The sequence below is a fragment of the Sinohyriopsis cumingii genome, chromosome 3 (genome assembly GCF_028554795.1).
Source record: "Sinohyriopsis cumingii isolate HCF-2022 chromosome 3, ASM2855479v2, whole genome shotgun sequence".
Lineage (NCBI taxonomy): Eukaryota > Metazoa > Mollusca > Bivalvia > Unionida > Unionidae > Sinohyriopsis > Sinohyriopsis cumingii.
The window spans coordinates 20,099,664-20,123,990 of NC_142963.1; the positions used below are offsets into that span (position 1 = coordinate 20,099,664).

Sequence of the window (24,327 nt, forward strand, 5' to 3'; positions counted from 1 at the left end):
TCTAATTTCATGTTATGATACTGGATTTTTCATTATTCCTCTAGTTTCATGTTATGATACTGGATTTTTCATCATTCCTCTAGTTTCATGTTCTGATACTGGATATTTCATTATTCCTCTAGTTTCATGTTATGATACTGGATTTTTCATTATTCCTCTAGTTTAATGTTATGATACTGGATTTTTCATTATTCCTCTAGTTTCATGTTATGATACTGGATTTTTCATCATTCCTCTAGTTTCATGTCACGATACTGGATATTTCATCATTCCTCTAGTTTCATGTCATGATACTGGATTTTTCATTATTCCTCTAGTTTTATGTTATGATACTGGATTTTTCATTATTCCTCTAGTTTTATGTTATGATACTGGATATTACATTTTCCTCTATTTCATGTAATGATACTGGATTTTTCATTATTCCTGTAGTTTCATGGTATGATACTGGATTTTTCATTATTCCTGTAGTTTAATGTTATGATACTGGATTTTTCATCATTCCTCTAGTTTCATGTTATGATACTGGATTTTTCATTATTCCTCTAGTTTCATGTAATGATACTGGATTTTTCATTTTTCCTCTAGTTTAATGTTATGATACTGGATTTTTCATCTTTCATTTAGTTTAATGTTATGATACTGGATTTTTCATCTTTCATCTAGTTTCATGTTATGATAGTAGATTTTTAATCATTCCTCTAGTTTCATGTTATGATACTGGATATTTCATTATTCCTCTAGTTTCATGTAATGATACTGGATTTTTCATTATTCCTCTAGTTTCATGTTATGATACTGGATTTTTCATCATTCCTCTAGTTTCATGTTATGATACTGGATTTTTCATTATTCCTCTAGTTTCATGTTATGATACTGGATTTTTCATTATTCCTCTAGTTTCATGTTATGATACTGGATTTTTCATTATTCCTGTAGTTTCATGTTATGATACTGGATTTTTCATTATTCCTGTAGTTTAATGTTATGATACTGGATTTTTCATCATTCCTCTAGTTTCATGTTATGATACTGGATATTTCATTATTCCGCTAGTTTCATGTTATGATTCTGGATTTTTCATTATTCCTGTAGTTTAATGTTATGATACTGGATTTTTCATTATTCCTCTAGTTTAATGTTATGATACTGGATTTTTCATCATTCCTCTAGTTTCATGTTATGATACTGGATATTTCATTATTCCTCTAGTTTCATTTTATGATACTGGATTTTTCATTATTCCTCTAGTTTTATGTTATGATACTGGATTTTTCATTATTCCTCTAGTTTTATGTTATGATACTGGATATTTCATTTTCCTGTATTTCATGTAATGATACTGGATTTTTCATTATTCCTGTAGTTTAATGTTATGATACTGGATTTTTCATTATTCATCTAGTTTAATGTTATGATACTGGATTTTTCATCATTCCTCTAGTTTCATGTTATGATACTGGATTTTTCATTATTCCTCTAGTTTCATGTAATGATACTGGATTTTTCATTTTTCCTCTAGTTTAATGTTATGATACTGGATTTTTCATCTTTCATTTAGTTTAATGTTATGATACTGGATTTTTCATCTTTCATCTAGTTTCATGTTATGATAGTAGATTTTTAATCATTCCTCTAGTTTCATGTTATGATACTGGATTATTCATTATTCTTCTAATTTTATGTTATGATAGTAGATTTTTCATCATTTGTCTAATTTCATGTTAGGATACTGGATTTTTCATTATTCCTCTAGTTTCATGTTATGATACTGGATTTTTCATCATTCCTCTAATTTCATGTTATGATAGTAGATTTTTAATCATTCGTCTGATTTCATGTTAGGATACTGGATATTTCATTATTCTTCTAGTTTCATGTAATGATACTGGATTTTTCATCATTCCTCTAATTTCATGTTATGATACTGGATATTTTGTCATTCCTCTAGTTTCATGTTATGATACTGGATTTTTCTGCCCTCAATCTCCTATTATAAATTTTGTTTAAAAAGTTAAATCTCCTAACATTTGGCTGCAGTCATCGCTAGAGATTGCTTTGAAAGAAATGACTACAAGAAATTTGTTTAGAAAAGCAAAAGGAAAGAACTATTTATTAATTTCCATGAGATCTGTGTAGGACAGAATTGTAGTAGTGATGAACTACTACAGTGGACAATATGTTATTTAGTTTTCAGATATACTGAGTTAGAAGAGGGATTTATCATGTGCCAAGTGTCTATTTTATCTCACTTGATCCGTAAAATTGAGATTTAGATTTATTATATTGCTTTAATGTGGAAATGTTTGATAGAATTTTAATCTTATGGAGAGAGAGAGAGAGAGGTATTAAAAATTGCAATATTTGAACAATGTTAAATTTGAGTGAATCTTACATTTTGGAATGTCAATGTCTAACTATAATATTACATTCTCAACTAGGCATGGTAATGTCTAGATATAATATTACATCCTCAACTAGGCATGTAAATGTCTAGATATAATATTACATCCTCAACTTGGCATGCAAATGTCCCACTATATTATCACATTCTCATCTAGGCATGTTAATGTCCAGATATAATATTACTTCCTTAACTAGGCATGTTAATGTCTAGATATAATATTACATCCTCAACTAGGCATGTTAATGTCTAGATATTATATTACATCCTCAACTTGGCATGGTAATGTCTAGATATAATATTACATCCTCAACTTGGCATGGTAATGTCTAGATATAATATTACATCCTCAACTAGGCATGGTAATGTCTAGATATAATATTACATCCTCAACTTGGCATGTTAATGCCCAGATATAATATTACTTCCTCAACTAGGCATGTTAATGTCTAGATATAATATTACAGCCTCAACTTGGCATGTTAATGTCTAGATATAATATTACATCCTCAACTAGGCATGTTAATGTCTAGGTATAATATTACATCCTCAACTAGGCATGGTAATGTCTAGATATAATATTACATCCTCAACTAGGCATGTAAATGTCTAGATATAATATTACATCCTCAACTAGGCATGTTAATGTCTAGATATAATATTACATTCCTCAACTAGGCATGGTAATGTCTAGATATAATATTACATCCTCAACTAGGCGTGTAAATGTCTAGATATAATATTACATCCTCAACTTGGCATGGTAATGTCTAGATATAATATTACATCCTCAACTTGGCATGGTAATGTCTAGATATAACATTACATCCTCAACTTGGCATGTAAATGTCTAGATATAATATTACATCCTCAACTTGGCATGGTAATGTCTAGATATAATATTACATCCTCAAGTAGGTATGGTAATGTCTAGATATAACATTACATCCTCAACTTGGCATGTAAATGTCTAGATATAATATTACATCCTCAACTTGGCATGGTAATGTCTAGATATAATATTACATCCTCAACTTGGCATGGTAATGTCTAGATATAATATTACATCCTCAACTAGGCATGCAAATGTCTAGATATAATATTACATCCTCAACTTGGCATGCAAATGTCCCACTGTATTATCACATTCTCATCTAGGCATGTTAATGTCCAGATATAATATTACTTCCTCAACTAGGCATGTTAATGTCTAGATATAATATAACATCCTCAGCTAGGCATGGTAATGTTGAGATATAATATAACATCCTCAGCTAGGCATGTTAATGTCTAGATATAATATTACATCCTCAACTAGGCATGGTAATGTCTAGATATAATATTACATCCTCAACTAGGCATGTAAATGTCTAGATATAATATTACATCCTCAACTAGGCATGTTAATGTCTAGATATAATATTACATTCCTCGACTAGGGATGGTAATGTCTAGATATAATATTACATCCTCAACTAGGTGTGTAAATGTCTAGATATAATATTACATCATCAACTAGGCATGTTAATGTCCAGATATAATATTACATCCTCAACTTGGCATGTTAATGTCTAGATATAATATTACATCCTCAACTAGGCATGATAATGTCTAGATATAATATTACATCCTCAACTAGGCATGGTAATGTCTAGATATAATATTACATCCTCAACTAGGCATGTAAATGTCTAGATATAATATTACATCCTCAACTAAGCATGTTAATGTCTAGATATAATATTACATTCCTCGACTAGGGATGGTAATGTCTAGATATAATATTACATCCTCAACTAGGTGTGTAAATGTCTAGATATAATATTACATTCCTCAGCTAGGCATGTTAATGTCCAGATATAATATTACATCCTCAACTTGGCATGTTAATGTCTAGATATAATATTACATCCTCAACTAGGCATGTTAATGTCTAGATATAATATTACATCCTCAACTTGGCATGGTAATGTCTAGATATAATATTACATCCTCAACTAGGTGTGTAAATGTCTAGATATAATATTACATCCTCAACTAGGCATGTTAATGTCTAGATATAATATTACATTCCTCAACTAGGCATGGTAATGTCTAGATATAACATTACATCCTCAACTAGACATGTAAATGTCTAGATATAATATTACATCCTCAACTAGGCATGGTAATGTCTAGATATAATATTACATCCTCAACTTGGCATGGTAATGTCTAGATATAATATTACATCCTCAACTAGGCATGGTACTGTCTAGATATAATATTACATCCTCAACTTCGCATGTTTATGTCTAGATATAATATTACATCCTCAACTTGGCATGGTAATGTCTAGATATAATATTACATCCTCAACTTGGCATGTAAATGTCTAGATATAATATTACATCCTCAACTTGGCATGGTAATGTCTAGATATAATATTACATCCTCACCTAGGTATGGTAATGTCTAGATATAATATTACATCCTCAACTAGGCATGTAAATGTCTAGATATAATATTACATCCTCATCTTGGCATGGTAATGTCTAGATATAATATTACATCCTCAACTAGGCATGGTAATGTCTAGATATAATATTACATCCTCATCTTGGCATGTTTATGTCTAGATATAATATTACATCCTGAACTAGGCATGGTAATGTCTAGATATACTATTACATCCTCAACCTGGCATGTAAACGTCTAGATATAATATTACATCCTGAACTTGGCATGGTTATGTCTAGATATAATATTACATCCTCAACTAGGCATGTAAATGTCTAGATATAATATTACATCCTCAACTAGGCATGGTAATGTCTAGATATAATATTACATCCTCAACTAGGCGTGTAAATGTCTAGATGTAATATCACATCCTCAACTAGGCATGATAATGTCTAGATATAATATTACATCCTCAACTTTGCATGGTAATGTCTAGATATAATATTACATCCTCAACTTGGCATGGTAATGTCTAGATATAATATTACATCCTCATCTTGGCATGTTTATGTCTAGATATAATATTACATCCTCAACTAGGCATGGTAATGTCTAGATATACTATTACATCCTCAACCAGGCATGTAAACGTCTAGATGTAATATTACATCCTCAACTTGGCATGGTAATGTCTAGATATAATATTACATCCTCAACTAGGCATGTCAATGTCTAGATATAATATTACATCCTCAACTAGGCATGGTAATGTCTAGATATAATATTACATCCTCAACTAGGCGTGTAAATGTCTAGATATAATATTACATCCTCAACTAGGCATGGTAATGTCTAGATATAATATTACATCCTCAACTAGGCATGGTAATGTCTAGATATAATATTACATCCTCAACTTTGCATGTTTATGTCTAGATATAATATTACATCCTCAACTAGGCATGGTAATGACTAGATATACTATTACATCCTCAACTTGGCAGGTAAATGTCTAGATATAATATTACATCCTCAACTTGGCATGGTAATGTCTAGATATAATATTACATCATCAACTTGGCATGGTAATGTCTAGATATAATATTACATCCTCAACTAGACATGTAGATGTCTAGATATAATATTACATCCTCAACTTGGCATGCAAATGTCCCACTATATTATCACATTCTCATCTACGCATGTTAATGTCCAGATATAATATTACTTCCTCAACTAGGTGTGTAAATGTCTAGATATAATATTACATCCTCAACTAGGCATGTTAATGTATGGATATAATATTACATTCCTCAACTAGGCATGGTAATGTCTATATATATTATTACATCCTCAACTAGGCGTAGAAATGTCTAGATATAATATTACATCCTCAACTAGGCCTGGTAATGTCAAGATATAATATTACATCCTCAACTAGGCATGTAAATGTCTAGATATAATATTACATCCACAACTAGGCATGTTAATGTCTAGATATAATATTACATTCCTCAACTAGGCATGGTAATGTCTAGATATAATATTACATCCTCAACTAGGCATGTAAATGTCTAGATATAATATTACATCCTCAACTTGGCATGGTAATGTCTCGATATAATATTGCATCCTCTACTAGGCATGGTTATGTCTAGATATAATATTACATCCTCAACTAGGTATGGTAATGTCTAGATATAATATTACATCCTGAACTAGGCATGTAAATGTCTAGATATAATATTACATCCTCAACTTGGCATGCAAATGTCCCACTATATTATCACATTCTCATCTAGGCATGTTAATGTCCAGATATAATATTACTTCCTCAACTAGGCATGTTAATGTCTAGATATAATATTAGATCCTCAACTAGGCATGTTAATGTCTAGATATAATATTACATCCTCAACTAGGCATGTTAATGTCTAGATATAATATTACTTCCTCAACTAGGCACGTTAATGTCTAGATATAATATTACTTCCTGAACTAGGCATGTTAATGTCTAGATATAATATTACATGCTCAGCTAGGCATGGTAATGTTGAGATATAATATTACATCCTCAGCTAGGCATGTTAATGTCTAGGTATAATATTACATCCTCAATTAGGCATGGTAATGTCTAGATATAATATTGCATCCTCAACTAGGCATGTTAATGTCTAGATATAATATTACATCCTCAACTAGGCATGTTAATGTCTGGATATAATATTACATTCCTCAACTAGGCATAGTAATGTCTAGATATAATATTACATCCTGAACTAGGCATGTAAATGTCTAGATATAATATTACATCCTCAACTAGGCATGTAAATGTCTAGATATAATATTACATCCTCAACTTGGCATGGTAATGGATAGATATAATATTGCATCCTCTACTAGGCATGGTAATGTCTAGATATAATATTACATCCTCAACTAGGTATGGTAATGTCTAGATATGATATTACATCCTCAACTAGGCATGTAAATGTCTAGATGCAATATTACATCCTCAACTAGGCATGTTAATGTCTAGATATAATATTACATTCCTCAACTAGGCATGGTAATGTCTAGATATAATATTACATCCTCAACTAGGCGTGTAAATGTCTAGATATAATATTACATCCTCAACTAGGCATGGTAATGTCTAGATATAATATTACATCCTCAACTTGGCATGGTAATGTCTAGATATAATATTACATCCTCAACTTGGCATGATAATGTCTAGATATAATATTACATCCTCAACTTGGCATGTTTATGTCTAGATATAATATTACATCCTCAACTAGGCATGTTAATGTCTAGATATAACATTACATCCTCAACTTGGCATGTAAATGTCTAGATATAATATTACATCCTCAACTTGGCATGGTAATGTCTAGATATAATATTACATCCTCAACTTGGCATGGTAATGTCTAGATATAATATTACATCCTGAACTAGGCATGGTAATGTCTAGATATAATATTACATCCTCAACTTGGCATGCAAATGTCCCACTATATTATCACATTCTCATCTAGGCATGTTAATGTCCAGATATAATATTACTTCCTCAACTAGGCATGTTAATGTCTAGATATAATATTACATCCTCAACTAGGCATGTTAATGTCTAGATATAATATTACATCCTCAACTAGGCATGTTAATGTCTAGATATAATATTACATCCTCAACTAGGCATGTTAATGTCTAGATATAATATTACATCCTCAACTAGGCATGTTAATGTCTAGATATAATATTACTTCCTCAACTAGGCATGTTAATGTCTAGATATAATATTACATGCTCAGCTAGGCATGGTAATGTTGAAATATAATATTACATCCTCAGCTAGGCATGTTAATGTCTAGATATAATATTACATCCTCAATTAGGCATGGCAATGTCTAGATATAATATTGCATCCTCAACTAGGCATGTAAATGTCTAGATATAATATTACATCCTCAACTAGGCATGTTAATGTCTAGATATAATATTACATTCCTCAACTAGGCATGGTAATGTCTAGATATAATATTACATCCTCAACTAGGCATGTAAATGTCTAGATATAATATTACATCCTCAACTAGGCATGTAAATGTCTAGATATAATATTACATCCTCAACTTGGCATGGTAATGGATAGATATAATATTGCATCCTCTGCTAGGCATGGTAATGTCTAGATATAATATTACATCCTCAACTAGGTATCGTAATGTCTAGATATAATATTACATCCTCAACTAGGCATGTAAATGTCTAGATGTAATATTACATCCTCAACTAGGCATGTTAATGTCTAGATATAATATTACATTCCTCAACTAGGCATGGTAATGTCTAGATATAATATTACATCCTCAGTTAGGCGTGTAAATGTCTAGATATAATATTACATCCTCAACTAGGCATGGTAATGTCTAGATATAATATTACATCCTCAACTTGGCATGGTAATGTCTAGATATAATATTACAACCTCAACTTGGCATGATAATGTCTAGATATAATATTACATCCTCAACTTGGCATGTTTATGTTTAGATATAATATTACATCCTCAACTTGGCATGGTAATGTCTAGATATAACATTACATCCTCAACTTGGCATGTAAATGTCTAGATATAATATTACATCCTCAACTTGGCATGGTAATGTCTAGATATAATATTACATCCTCAACTTGGCATGGTAATGTCTAGATATAATATTACATCCTGAACTAGGCATGTAAATGTCTAGATATAATATTACATCCTCAACTTGGCATGCAAATGTCCCACTATATTATCACATTCTCATCTAGGCATGTTAATGTCCAGATATGATATTACTTCCTCAACTAGGCATGTTACTGTCTAGATATAATATTACATCCTCAGCTAGGCATGTTAATGTCTAGATATAATATTACATCCTCAACTAGGCATGTTAATGTCTAGATATAATATTACATTCTCAACTAGGCATGTTAATGTCTAGATATAATATTACTTCCTCAACTAGGCATGTTAATGTCTAGATATAATATTACATGCTCAGCTAGGCATGGTAATGTTGAAATATAATATTACATACTCATCTAGGCATGTTAATGTCTAGATATAATATTACATCCTCAATTAGGCATGGTGATGTCTAGATATAATATTGCATCCTCAACTAGGCATGTAAATGTCTAGATATAATATTACATCCTCAGCTAGGCATGTTAATGTCTAGATATAATATTACATTCCTCAACTAGGCATGGTAATGTCTAGATATAATATTACATCCTCAACTAGGCATGTAAATGTCTAGATATAATATTACATCCTCAACTAGGCATGTAAATGTCTAGATATAATATTACATCCTCAACTTGGCATGGTAATGGATAGATATAATATTGCATCCTCTACTAGGCATGGTAATGTCTAGATATAATATTACATCCTCAACTAGGTATGGTAATGTCTAGATATAATATTACATCCTCAACTAGGCATGTAAATGTCTAGATGTAATATTACATCCTCAACTAGGCATGTTAATGTCTAGATATAATATTACATTCCTCAACTAGGCATGGTAATGTTTAGATATAATATTACATCCTCAACTAGGCGTGGAAATGTCTAGATATAATATTACATCCTCAACTAGGCATGGTAATGTCTAGATATAATATTACATCCTCAACTTGGCATGGTAATGTCTAGATATAATATTACATCCTCAACTTGGCATGATAATGTCTAGATATAATATTACATCCTCAACTTGGCATGTTTATGTCTAGATATAATATTACATCCTCAACTAGGCATGGTAATGTCTAGATATAACATTACATCCTCAACTTGGCATGTAAATGTCTAGATATAATATTACATCCTCAACTTAGCATGGTAATGTCTAGATATAATTTTACATCCTCACCTTGGCATGGTAATGTCTAGATATAATATTACATCCTCAACTAGACATGTAGATGTCTAGATATAATATTACATCCTGAACTTGGCATGCAAATGTCCCACTATATTATCACATTCTCATCTAGGCATGTTAATGTCCAGATATAATATTACTTCCTCAACTAGGCATGTAAATGTCTAGATATAATATTACATCCGCAACTAGGCATGTTAATGTCTAGATATAATATTACATTCCTCAACTAGGCATGGTAATGTCTAGATATAATATTACATCCTCAACTAGGCGTGTAAATGTCTAGATATAATATTACATCCTCAACTAGGCATGATAATGTCTAGATATAATATTACTTCCTCAACTAGGCATGTAAATATCTAGATATAATATTACATCCACAACTTGGCATGTTAATGTCTAGATATAATATTACATTCCTCAAGTAGGCATGGTAATGTCTAGATATAATATTACATCCTCAACTAGGCATGTAAATGTCTAGATATAATATTACATCCTCAACTTGGGATGGTAATGTCTAGATATAATATTGCATCCTCTACTAGGCATGGTAATGTTTAGATATAATATTACATCCTCAACTAGGTATGGTAATGTCTAGATATAATATTACATCCTCAACTAGGTGTGTACATGTCTAGATATAATATTACATCCTCAACTAGGATGTTAATGTCTAGATATAATATTACATTCCTCAACTAGGCATGGTAATGTCTTGATATTATATTACATCCTCACCTAGGCATGTAAATGTCTAGATATAATATTACATCCTCAACTAGGCATGGTAATGTCTAGATATAATATTACATCCTCATCTTGGCATGGTAATGTCTAGATATAATATTACATCCTCAACTTGGCATGGTAATGTCTAGATATAATATTACATCCTCATCTTGGCATGTTTATGTCTAGATATAATATTACATCCTCAACTAGGCATGGTAATGTCTAGATATACTATTACATCCTCAACCTGACATGTAAACGTCTAGATATAATATTACATCCTCAACTTGGCATGGTAATGTCTATATATAATATTACATCCTCTACTTGGCATGGTAATGTCTAGATATAATATTACATCCTCAACTAGGCATGTAAATGTCTAGATATAATATTACATCCTCAACTTGGCATGCAAATGTCCCACTATATTATCACATTCTCATCTAGGCATGTTAATGTCCATATATAATATTACTTCCTCAACTAGGCGTGTAAATGTCTAGATATAATATTACATCCTCAACTAGGCATGTTAATGTCTAGATATAATATTACATTCCTCAACTAGGCATGGTAATGTCTAGATATAATATTACATCCTCAACTAGGCATGTAAATGTCTAGATATAATATTACATCCTCACCTAGGCATGGTAATGTCTAGAGATAATATTACATCCTCAACTTGGCATGGTAATGTCTAGATATATTACATCGTAAACTTGGCATGGTAATGTCTAGATATAATATTACATCCTCAACTAGGCATGGTAATGTCTAGATATATATTAAATCCTCAACTAGGCTATACACTTTTTTTACACCATGCAATGGAGCAAATAAACCTATTGAAAAATTAAAGACAATAACAGAGCAACAATCTGATATGTATGTAGAGTTGTATTTTTCCTGAAGCTTGACTTAATATAAAAATTATTATAGCTATATAAGGATGGAAAAATTTCATAAGTTTAGTGCAAAACTGAGGCCAGATTTTTTCCATCTCAATAGAGATAGTATTGGCCATTTCTGGTGCATTTCAAAGTCATGTATATAAATTGAATGTATGTTTTATTCAATCAGCTTAACAGAAATCAAATTTAGTGTTCCATTTTTAACTTTGTTTCACATATGTGTTCCAGGTGTTTTGATAGCCAACAAGGTGGATTTGGATCAGAGGAGAAGGGTCAGCCCAAAAGCTGGGAAGGATTTTGCATTGAGCCATGGACTTGCTTACTTTGAATGTTCTGCGGTAAGCATGATATGGTTGAAAAAGAAATGGAAAGAGTTAATAATAAATCTGCTTTTTTTTTTAGCATGGATTTGATGTTTGTTTATTTACTCTTCTGTGATTTATAAACAATTCAGTCTTAAAAATTGTCATCTGTTAACTTATGCTTAGAAAATCTCAACAGAATTTTGCTGACAATTGTCATTGATTCAGTTACGACCCTGCAGCCTTTCATAGAAGGTTAAAAAGATATGTATACAAAAGTTATTTTCTGTCACCACTTAATTTGTTCAAGCACAAGGGCATTAAATGGAATCAGACATGCTGTTTTGCAGCTTTTGCTGAAATCAAAAGACTGTGCCTTGAAGGGTTACCCCACTTTAACCTTTTCTGGTGATTGATGTACTCTCATGGATCAATCAGAATATCCTTGGTCTCTTCCGTCAAGTTAAGAAAGAAGCTTCAGATCTAATTCATTGCCACTGAGAACTATAATGTAAACTGCTTTTGTTCATGTGGGTTAATATGGTGGTAGAAGCCAAAATCTCAATCAGAAGCAGATCAGCAAACACATAAAAATTGACGTGTATTCCTACAACTTCTTTCAAGTGTTTTTCATGACCTGACAGAAAAGGTTGAGTCATAGTCAAGTTGTCTCATGGATGTGACTGTTTTTTGCCACTAAAGATGTTACATCCTGTAGTGAATTTCTTAAAAAGAACACTTTGAAGCCACAGACTTGGCTTGTATATTGACTAACGAATCATGTGACAAGATCACTTCCTTTAAAAACACCTGGCAACTTGTTTAAATGCAGTTGTATTGTTTTATCAGTCTTGTGGTTGGCAACATTGGAATAATTTACTGCTAAAAAAAAGTTCATCATGTCATAGAGGAAAAGAAAAATTCTCAATTTAGAAGAGAAAATGAAAGTAATTCAACTGACCAAAAAGGGGGAGAGTTCAAGGTCCATGGCAGAAAAATTTGATGTCAGAAAGACTTAGATAATCAATATCGTGACTGATAGGGAAACAATTCTGCAGAAATGGAAAGGTGGAATGGACAGAGAAAATAGATTATTATGGCCAGGAGATGTTTGTATCCTGATTTGAATGACATGGTTTTTTAATGGTTTTGCACTGCGCATGCTAAGAAAATTCCACTCACTGGTAGAATGATCCAAGAAAAAGCAACAATTTTGTCAGTTGAAATGGGATATGACGACTTTACCACAAGTAACGGATGGTTGCACAGATTTCAAGTCCGACACAATATTAAGTGTTCTGTCCTTAGTGGAGAACCAGCTGATGTTAATACTGATGTTGTCAAAGATTGGATCAAAAGACTGAACGCTATATGCAGAGGATATGACAGCAAGAATATTTTCAATTGCGATGAGACTGGTTTGTTGTTTTAGACTGTTACCAATAAAGTCGCTGGTACACAAAGGGGATTCATGTAAAGGTGGGATAAAAACAAAGAAGTGATTTACAGTTCTACTCTGTGCCAGTTGTTCTGGTGAGAAATTGAAGCCACTGGTGATTGGAAAAATGGCATAATCCAAGGTGCTTTAAGGGATATAGCCAGACACATTTGAGAGTTACATGTGAGGCAAACTGAAAAGCATGGATGACAGGACAGATATTTGAGTCCTGGATCAAAAAACTTAATCAGCAGATGAAAGTGCAGAACAGGAAGATCCTGCTTTTCCTCGACAACTGTGCTGCACACCCAGAACTGGATTCGTCAAATGTCAAGGTTTCATACTTTCCTCCAAATACAACTTCAAAACTTCAGCCCCTGGATGCAGGGATAATTCAAACGGTCAAAGGGAACTAGATGATTCAAAAGTGCTTTCAGAAATGTGGGTTTTTCCAAGAGGTATCAGGGGTATCAGAGGCAGAGGAGGAAAACTGGGATGAAGACGACTATCTTCCCCTTATACCACCTGGAGCAACCCTTAAGGGTTATGTTCAGTGTGATGGTGCATTAGTTATAGAGAACAAAATTAGTGATGACTGGGAGTCATTAATGACAGAAAGTGCTAGAAATTCTAGTGAAACATGCCAGGATGAGGAAAGTGACCGTGACAGTGACACAACATGTTACGATCCAAACCCAGCCAAACAGTGCATTACACTGCATATTGCATGGTTACATTCAACAGAATTTATGGAATATGGCCTAGCAACAAACAATGTTGAACTTGTGGACATAGTTATGAAAACACAAGACATTCTTAAAACAATATAAAAGAAAAGCTGTAGAAACCATGGGACAAATGACACTAGATACATTTTTCAAGCATAAGATTTCTTAGGAATAGCTGTATTGTATTTAAGTGTCTGCTGGTGACAGATGATGTGATATGTAACATTATTTTAAAGACAGTTTTAAAACTATATCAATAGTTATTCATAACATTCTTTTGAAAATGATGAAACAGTTTGTTTCACATTGATTTCACAACATGCATGTGATTTTTAAATGAAATTAAATGTTTTAGAATTAAATGTAGTTGTGACTTTCTTCATATGTATTTACTATTTGGATTTGTCATCTGCCACTAGAAAGGCCAACCTCATTATAAGGCCATTTCCCTCCTTCCATTGGGGTGACCTTATAAGAGGTGGACTGCTGTATCTAACAAACTTGGCAGCCTGTATTGACATTGTTCTTCAAATTAAAGTGATATTGCTTTAGACAGACTTTACTTACTCTGATGTCTTTTTTCTAATAAATTCAAGTTCTCACACAAGCAAATCAACATGCATCAAGTTATTTCATATACATGTAGTTGCAATAGAGTTTGTTTGAAATAAGAATATATAACCTGTCATCTGTGTATTATTCATGAACAGGCAAAAGAATACTTAGTGTCACACCGTGGTTGAGCCAAGAGGATGTTTTCCTACCCTTGACTTCCAATGTACAATTAAATTTAACAAACACATCCCCATATCTTGATCATTATAGGGGGAGATAGATAAATAAACTGTACACTTCACAGATCAACCAAGGTGCAATACTACTAATTGCCTGTGACCTGATACTTTGATACAAATAGGACAGAAATAAATGTAATTTTTTCTTTTTTTCAGAAAGAGATGCAGGGAGTTGATGCCCCATTCTATTTCCTTGCTAATGAGTTCTACAAGTTGTACCAGGAGAAGACTGAAACCCTGAAGTCACTGTCATAGTTGTTTGGATTTTATTTAGAACTGCATTTTTTCATTCCACTCCCATAATGATTTATGATACACATAGTTTCAAAGAAAGAATTGGTGTTTATGGAACTACTGTTGGACCCATTCATATGAACTGAAATTTTATTACTAATGATATGTAAAGTGTGAAAAAGTCTGTTTAAATGCATGGGAGACATGTTTTATTTGTAGATGTCCCAGTTTAGCTGAAAATGTCAAAATGTCAGTGCTTATTTGAGGTTTTATTCTCTGGAATATTTCTCCTTTTCTGAAAACAGGCTTTGCTGATGAATAGTTTTAATCACTGTTTTGTACTCTTTTTTTAAACATAGTTTTATTTGTTTGCAAAAATTGATATTTTTTAAAAGTTCCAGCTGTTATTAAATAGTAATATTGGGGAAGGGGTAGATTTTGGTTGTAAACTATGACCCTGGTCAGAATTTTCAAGGATCACAGATTTAATACTCACCCAGACTGCTTCAGTGTGTATTTGGGAAAGGTACTCTGGCTCCCGTTTTCATGGCATACATAGCCAATATTGTGTTGAATGTGATGTTGAAAGCCAAGCAACCAGCCTGCCATGATGTTGAAAGCCAAGCAACCAGCCTGCCATGATGTTGAAAACCAAGCCACCAGCCTGTCATGATGTTGAAAACCAAGCAACCAGCCTGCCATGATGTTGAAAGCCAAGCAGCCAGCCTGCCATGATGTTAAAAACCAAGCAACCAGCCTGCCATGATGTTGAAAGCCAAACAACCAGTCTGCCATGATGTTGAAAACCAAGCAACCAGCCTGGCAGTATATTCTATGGGATCAGTATTTGATCTGACAACAGCATCACCAGATAAGAACCACATTTGAGTTCAGTCAGATGGTGACATTCAGTTTCTAATTAAGATAATGATTGTTGTCATTTTTTGGAAATAAGTTCATATAAAATCCTTTAAATATCAAAGCTTTATGCATTTTCCATTGATGGGTACATTTCTAAACTCTATTGATTTTGTGATGAAAAGCTAGGAGAACAAAGTCACTGTGACTGAAACAAAGAAAACAGCTTCTCCACAATATCTCATGTTCTCCATTGTCCACATTTGCGAAACATAATGGATAGCATGCACTTGGGGCATGGAAGAAAATTATTGACTTAAGTGCCAAAAGCTCAAAGGTCAAGGTTAATCTGACTGAAAGAAAAGAACAGTAACTTGTGTACTCCATCATCTGCAATTACCAAACTTTGTGGATGGCTTGCACTTGGTGTAAGAAAGAAACCCATTGATTCTGGAGTCAGAAAGACTGAAATAACCCCATTGATTTTGGAGTAAGAAAGACTGAAATAACCCCATTGGTTTTGGAGTCAGAAGGACAGGGTCATTGTGACTGAAAGAAAAATAATGGTTTCTGCACATAAATTTCAGTTACCTTCATAGACAACTTATACATGTAATTTGCTGTTAATGGTACTCTTGTTAATTTGACTACTTAGACTACATTTTCTAAACAAATGTTCTCTGAAAGGAATTTGCATAATCTTCTCCAATGTGTAGAGAAGCTTTCTTGGATGAGTCCCAGGAGCAAACCACATTTTCCAGGTCAGCAGTGATAACATGAAATTATATTTGACATGAATTCTATTGCAGTATACAGTGTGTATTTAGAATTGCATTTCCAAATCTTCTCAGATTTATATGTCTTACTTTGTCTATTTAAAATTTAGTTGATTTTTGACCTGTCAATTTCCCACTGAGTAGGTATTTTTCACACACAATACTGCCTCAAGGTTTGTTGTATGTAAAACAGCAAAATATGCACAAGTGTTTCCTACAATATCATAACAATTTGTGCTGTATTTTGCTTATTTTAATTCAGCAATTTTACAATTTAGTTGATTTTTTCAATATTCTAAGACTTTTAAGTTTTCCATAATTATAGGTTACTGCATTTGTATGGAAAAATATGAATGAGTTTTTCTGAGTAATGTATTAGTCTGAAAAAACGACTTCATATTTTTAAATGCAGTAACCTTTTTGTGATATACTCATTTTGTTTTTCTGCGTAAGCCTTAAATATGAAAAGAATGCACTACAAAAAACTAAATAATTGAATTTATGCTCTATCCCAAAATAAATACACAGCCATAGATTCATCAATACACAGTAACAATATAAATGTGCACATAGCAATGCCATGTGACCTTTGAACTTCATTGCATGCTCGAAATTAGCATTATTTTACATGGTTACAATTAAAAGAAGTGGTATCTCTATGATTTTACCAGCTGTTTATCCCTAATTTAAAGAGATTGGATTATCCTAAAGTTGATTAAAGAGAGTGGTGAGTATCCTATGGTTGATTTAAAGAGAGTGGACATATCCTAAAGTTGATTAAAGAGATTGGATTATCCTAAAGTTGATTAAAGAGAGTGGTGAGTATCCTATAGTTGATTTAAAGAGAGTGGTAAGTATCCTAAAGTTGATTAAAGAGAGTCGATGTATCCTAAAGTTGATTAAAGAGAGTCGATGTATCCTAAAGTTGATTAAAGAGAGTGGATGTATCCTAAAGTTGTTTAAAGAGAGTGGTATATCCTATGTTTTATATAAAGAGAGTGGGTATATCCTAAGGCTGATATCAAGAGAGTGGCGAGTAACCTATGTGTTATATAAAGAGAGTGGGTATATCCTAAGGTTGATATCAAGAGAGTGGTATATCCTATGGTTGATTTAAAGAGAGTTGGAATATCCTAAAGTTGATTTAAAGAGAGTGGGTATATCTTAAGGTTGATATCAAGTAAGTGGTATATCCTATGGTTGATTTAAAGAGTGGGCATATCCTAAAGTTGATTAAAAAGAGTGGAGAGAATCCTAAGGTTGATTTAAAGAGAGTGGGCATATCCTGAAGTTGATTTTAAGAGAGTGGTCATAACCTAAGGCTGATTTACAGAGATTGTATATATCCTAAGGTTGACTTAAAGAGAGTTGGGATATCCTAAAGTTGATTTAAAGAGAGTGGGTATATCTTAAGGTTAATTTGTATTTGAGATCTAAATGATAGGGTTGATTTGTGTTTGGGAAATATTGTATTTTCCGGCCTATAAAATGATACTTTTTGACCAGAAAATCTTAGCTTTGTCTTATACTCCGAATCAGCTTATATATGGATTATGTCATCCAAATCGCATTATTATAATTTTTCATATGGAAAATAATTCTCCAAGAGTACCTAAAAAATATTTCATTTTGGGAAAGAGATCGTGTATGAACAAATATAGGATTCCACATTTAGTATTTTAAACAATTACATGATCATCAGTATTAAAAATTAACATGTAATTGTGCTAAAGCAGCATGCACTTGCAATGTATGTTGTTTCTAATATATGTTGTTTAATTTTAATTACATATGTGTGTTAGAATTTACAAGTTAGAAGATGAGTAAGCATGACAAAGACATATTCCATCACAATTTTCTTCTTGTACCTAATGATCAAAAATAGTCCGTATGCTCCATTGAGAGAGTGAGAGACAGAGACAGACCGACAGACGGACAGAGATGTCTTCACGATTGTAAATCTGTATTTTTCACTTACCTGACGACTGATTTTACTTGTGTGCAAGTGCAGTACCATATTCCATTATCAATAAATACCACTAGTTAAGCAATTCCTTCTGATCTTTGTTTCCACTTCCAATATTAAAAGAATCACATGGCTTTGTAGTAGTATTTACATGCTAATTAAATAAGCTATGACTGTATTCAGTCATTCCAAGGTAACACCTGTCTGAGGTCAAGATTCTGCAGACCAGATCAGATTAGCGAGGGAAATGAGGCTATCCATGGATATCATGAATACTGTACCATATAGTTAAAGGAAATTCCAGGTGGTTCCGATTGTAAATTTCACAGCCAGTGACATTTTTTAACTTGCTGACCGAACCGACACCAATTTAAACTACATCTAGCATAATAAAAGATCAAAAAGAATTGCCGCCTAAGTACAGGAAGTGTACATGCACTTTAAACAAAATCTTAATTGTTGGGAATGGAGAGGTCGTTATACTTGCAAAGAAAATTAGACAGCATGCAAAATGGCCATTCTTGGGATTTAGAGACTGACGTACCGCTCCGGTGGCCTAGTGGTTGGATCATCCGCCTCGGATGCGGGAGGTCGTGGGTTCGATCCCCGGCCGAGTCATAAAGACTTATAAAAATGGTACTAACAGCTGCCTCGCTTGGCGCTCATCATTAAGAGGTTAATGTTAGGACTGGTCAGTCTGGTGTCAGGATAATGTGACTGGGTGGGACATTATGCTACATGTCAGCGGCATGATGCCTCAGTGCTAAACATCACTAAAAACTGCCACACTGCAGACATCGTAGTGATATGACTGATAAATTGTTAAAGCTACGTTAAAAATCCAAATCACACACACCTTCTCGTACATGACGATTTGCAAATCTCTAACAACGTAAAAAAAAACTAACATGACCTAACCCACTCGACCAACCTGTCCAATGGGAAATAATCGTAAATTTGTCAAGGTGTTTTCGCCTAATATTATTATTAGTAACCGTAAACACGCGTCTATTTAGATCCTATGCAAACATACACTCTTATTATCTTAAAATAGAATTTAATCACGCACACAAACTTTAGCTATAGGTAATTACTACAAGTTACAGTCATGAATACAAATTTTAAAAAATTATTGATTTTCATAAGAGTGTGATTTTTTTCAAATTCATTTTGTGAGCACAAAGAAATAGTCATTCTTAACCTGTGTCCATCAGACTGAACATGGCTTTCCCAACACTGTTATAAAATTGTCAACCCAAGTAGGTTAAACAAACCCAAGTAGGTGAAAGAGGCAGGAACTTCTTAAATTTTGCTTCATTGTTAGAGTTGTAGAGCTGTCAACTTTGCCTTTTAATTTGCCTTACAAATGTGGTACCCGAAACACCTGGAGTGGAACCATTAGCACCAATACTCTTCTTATGATATGTAGCTGTAACATCCCGAGCTTTACTTCAGCACAAGGCCAGCTTTGGCTAGATGTCAACTTGGGATTTTAATCACGAGACAGGAAAACTATTTAAGTTTAAACAATTTAATAAACGCTAGTAATGGTAAATATTAACTTTGCAATATGCATGAACGGATCAAGAATGAAATCGTAATGTTTCAGTCAAAACTCTGAAATAGGTCCAAACTAGTCAGTAACACCTAAAATTCTTTCTTTACTTAAATGTGTGGCTCATTGTAAAGTTAAGAAAGTACATAATACAATAATCACTGAAAACGATTAATGTATATATCGGGGAAGAGTACAATCCAAAACAAATTGAAGTATAAAACACATGAAAAATGATACCACTCGAATGTGTTTCTCTGTGAGTTTGGTATTGTTATGGTCCAGAATGCACTAATTCTTTGAAATATAAATTTAGATTTGTTTTTCTCCTTTATGGCCAGCTAAATGCCACGTTAATGTAATATGGAAATAATGAATACTCCCTGTAGGAATATTAAAATGAATACTCCCATATATACATTTTTAGTTATTTACCTATTTAACTATTTAACAGGACGTAGCTGATCCTGAATGATCTGAGCTACAACACAGCAAACCATAACGGCTGTCTCAACATTTCAGCATAGTTGTGAATTAGTCTGACAACTAGGACACCGCTTGCATTTTTGTAATGAACGATCAACCTGTCTGTTTGTCTGACTATGCAAAGGAATGTTTACCAGACTTTGTAATTAGTTACTACGTTGCCATTTAGACCAATGCATGCCAGGATAGTCATATCAGGCTCACCTGGGTTTCTTGTTTTTGACAATAGTGTCCTCTGAATACAGCGATTTTTGTTCTTCAGACAAAGATAGGTTATAGATTTAACCGAAGCGGTGTCCTGGCATATCAAGACAGAATAGCTCAATGATCGTTTGTCCATGATGTCATGTTCAAGGTGGCATGTCATTACAGAAGAACTCAATGATCGTCTTTCCATGATGTCATGTTATTTATAGTGGGTTTTACAGTTTTGTCCATTTGTTTTGTCTTTTAAATTTTAGACTGACTATAATTTTGGCCAGTAGATGAAGAATATTTTAGTTATTGTTCGCTAAATATGAATTTCATGCTCAGAGTGGTAGTAAACTATTGGTAGACAGACTTCATGTTTAGTCAAATGTATTTCGGAAAATACGAACTTACCTTGTTATACATTTCTTAGACAAATAGAGTTTGCTTGCAGTTCTTTAGTTTATGAATTGTATATCTCGCTTTTTTAAAGTTTGGAATGTTTCGTAAAAGTATTGAATTCACGCTGCTCTCATGTTGTTTTGTCTTCTAATGATTGTACAAAGTCACACAGCTTTTCCCAAAAAATATCATATAGATCATTCAGCTTCAGAAATAAGACCTGAAAATCCCTATATATTCATCCGTTTATAACGATCGCCCATCTGTGAAGAGCTTAGACCCAGATCCGCTATCGCACCATTCGCCGGCAGATCAGGAGCGACTCAGTTCGATTGGAATCAGATGTAAAACAAACGGCGTAGACTTTGATCTATCGACAGAATTTTAGTATATGCTATTAGAAACTGAGCACGCATAATACACATGCGCGCGCGCACACACCTGCATTTCGTTTTAAAGAGACTAATATTAATTGTGATCAATAAATGCATTGTATCAGTCATACAGTAATTCCATCTTATTTTAACGCTCACGCAAATAATTACTTTCCATGAAACTGGATTTTTTGGACTTGAATGGACGAATCCTTTATAATGTTTATAATAATAAGAAGAGTCCCGGTGGCACAGTGGCGACCATAGGGTTGCGAGTTCGAATCATGACCATGCCAGTGCCGATCTACCACCGTGGTATGAATCCGGGTAAAACATATGACTCCAATTACTGGTTGCGGTTGGGGAATGGGGGGGGGGGGAGGGTGAGTAGTCCATGGTACACTGTTACAAATCACTGACATCTTACCTCTGTCCGCGTGGGTTCGAGTTTCGAGCTGGACCAGTGTGTGTACGTGAAAAAGTTTACCAGTAGCTTCCCGTGAGTGGGTGGTTCTTTCCGTTTAATTTTTTGTACTGGCTCTTCCATCAGCATATATATTGGTCAGATCATGTGCTAAAACATGGCGTTAAACCACAAAACCAAGTCCTCTGGTATATGTAATCTTTAATGTTTTGATATCTCCATAAATATCAGTCAAAATATGGGTCAGGAATTATTTATAATATCATTTCATCAACTAGACTGGGAGCAGTAACTGAATGGTCTAAAATAGCTCTCCTCAGTGGAAACACAAAAATATCGGAAAATTGGGAAGATGCCTTATGACGCAAGAACCATAAAACACGATCGTATGAATATTCATTTTAGTAATTAAAATGTCGTATTTGCAAATCTAAGGATAGTTGTATGAACTATAAATAACCTTAATTTATGTTTTATGATGGGAGTATTTCATCCGTAAATGGGGAAAATGATAAAGGGCACATAGGGATGTTATTTTTGACGTGTTTATGTTTCTGGCTAAATATAAATCATACGCAAAATGACTCCTGCCGGTTGCTGACAGTTTAACGTGCAATAAAGGTCTTGCTAACTGGTTTTTGAAAACGTTATTTTCAGCGCAGTTTCAATCTGATTTAAATTTGTAGTGTTTTAATATCACCTTTAAGGTAATGATCGGCCTTACTGTGTAATTCGATACTTTATGATTTACCGTATGGTTGGTTGTATTGGTTTTACACGAATAAGATCTAAGAAAGATCGATTAGTTTTCTCATTTTCGAACAGGAAGTTTTTAAATATTTTTGATGCCTGCATGATTTTTTTTAATGTATGAATATTTTTAAAGTTTTACTTTATTTGTTAGAATTTAACAACAGATAATTGTACTTTAAACATATTTTGCATTACAGTCGTGTTTCGTCCATATAGTGAAATTTATCCTTGTGACTGGCTACAGTGTTGTCACACGCTATCTCGTAGATCTCTAAATATGATGGCACCTACGGGTCCTGAGACCGCTCTGTTGGGCTAAATGAGTAGTGAATGGGGTCACCCTAGGGACAATGGGAATTACCATTAAAAACACCCTTGGGTCACTCTGGGGACTATGTAAATTTAACATTAACCACCCTGGGTCACTCTAGGGACAATGGAAATTTAACATGGGCAAAAAACCCTGGGTCACTCTGGGGACAAGGAATTTAACATTGGAGAAAGGAAAAAAAATGTCTAGGGACATTCTAGGGACAAAGGCATTCGAACAATGGAAATTTAACATGTGAGATATTGCTGGGTCACTCTAGGGACAATGGAAATTGAACATGGGGAATAGAGTTTGGGCCTGTCTAGGGACAAGGGGAATTGAACATGGGATTTTTTTTTTTAAAACAAAAATTTTAAAAAAGGGGTAGGCAATGGAAATGTGGGTGGCCCTGAAAAGGGCCTTTGGTTTTATGTTAATATTAACATAGACGGCATCTGTCACATCTTCTTCTTAAACTCCTTCTAACTGCAGGTCCATACACAAGTACCCTCTTGAGGCATCCTTGTCTTTCTATGTAAACTCTTCTCATCCATAGGCTAGTATCTGTCCTATCGACAACAGTCCACTTGGACCGGACATACATGGATATGTCCGTCCTGAACATCATTGTTGACACAACGGTGGAAGATTGAACGTCGGTTCACATTTTGAGGCTCCGAGAACAGGTGAGTGATTGCGCTGAACTGCGCTTATTTATAGGGAGAGGAAGGATTGAAACGGATTGAGTTCATTGACCAATCCAAACACGCGTGAC

General features: G+C 33.5%; 1 protein-coding gene across 1 annotated transcript in view; it reads left to right on the plus strand.

Annotated features, from left to right (window-relative positions):
* The window catches only part of LOC149802509 (intraflagellar transport protein 27 homolog), a 40,316-nt gene extending 21,121 nt beyond the window's left edge, over positions 1–19,195 (plus strand). The window contains exons 6-7 of the mRNA XM_089951753.1: positions 12,192–12,301; positions 15,382–19,195. Coding sequence (XP_089807879.1) covers positions 12,192–12,301; positions 15,382–15,480 — 209 coding nt within the window. The 3' untranslated portion in view covers positions 15,481–19,195. The remainder of the gene's footprint in view (positions 1–12,191; positions 12,302–15,381) is intronic.
* The last annotated feature ends 5,132 nt before the right edge of the window (positions 19,196–24,327 follow it).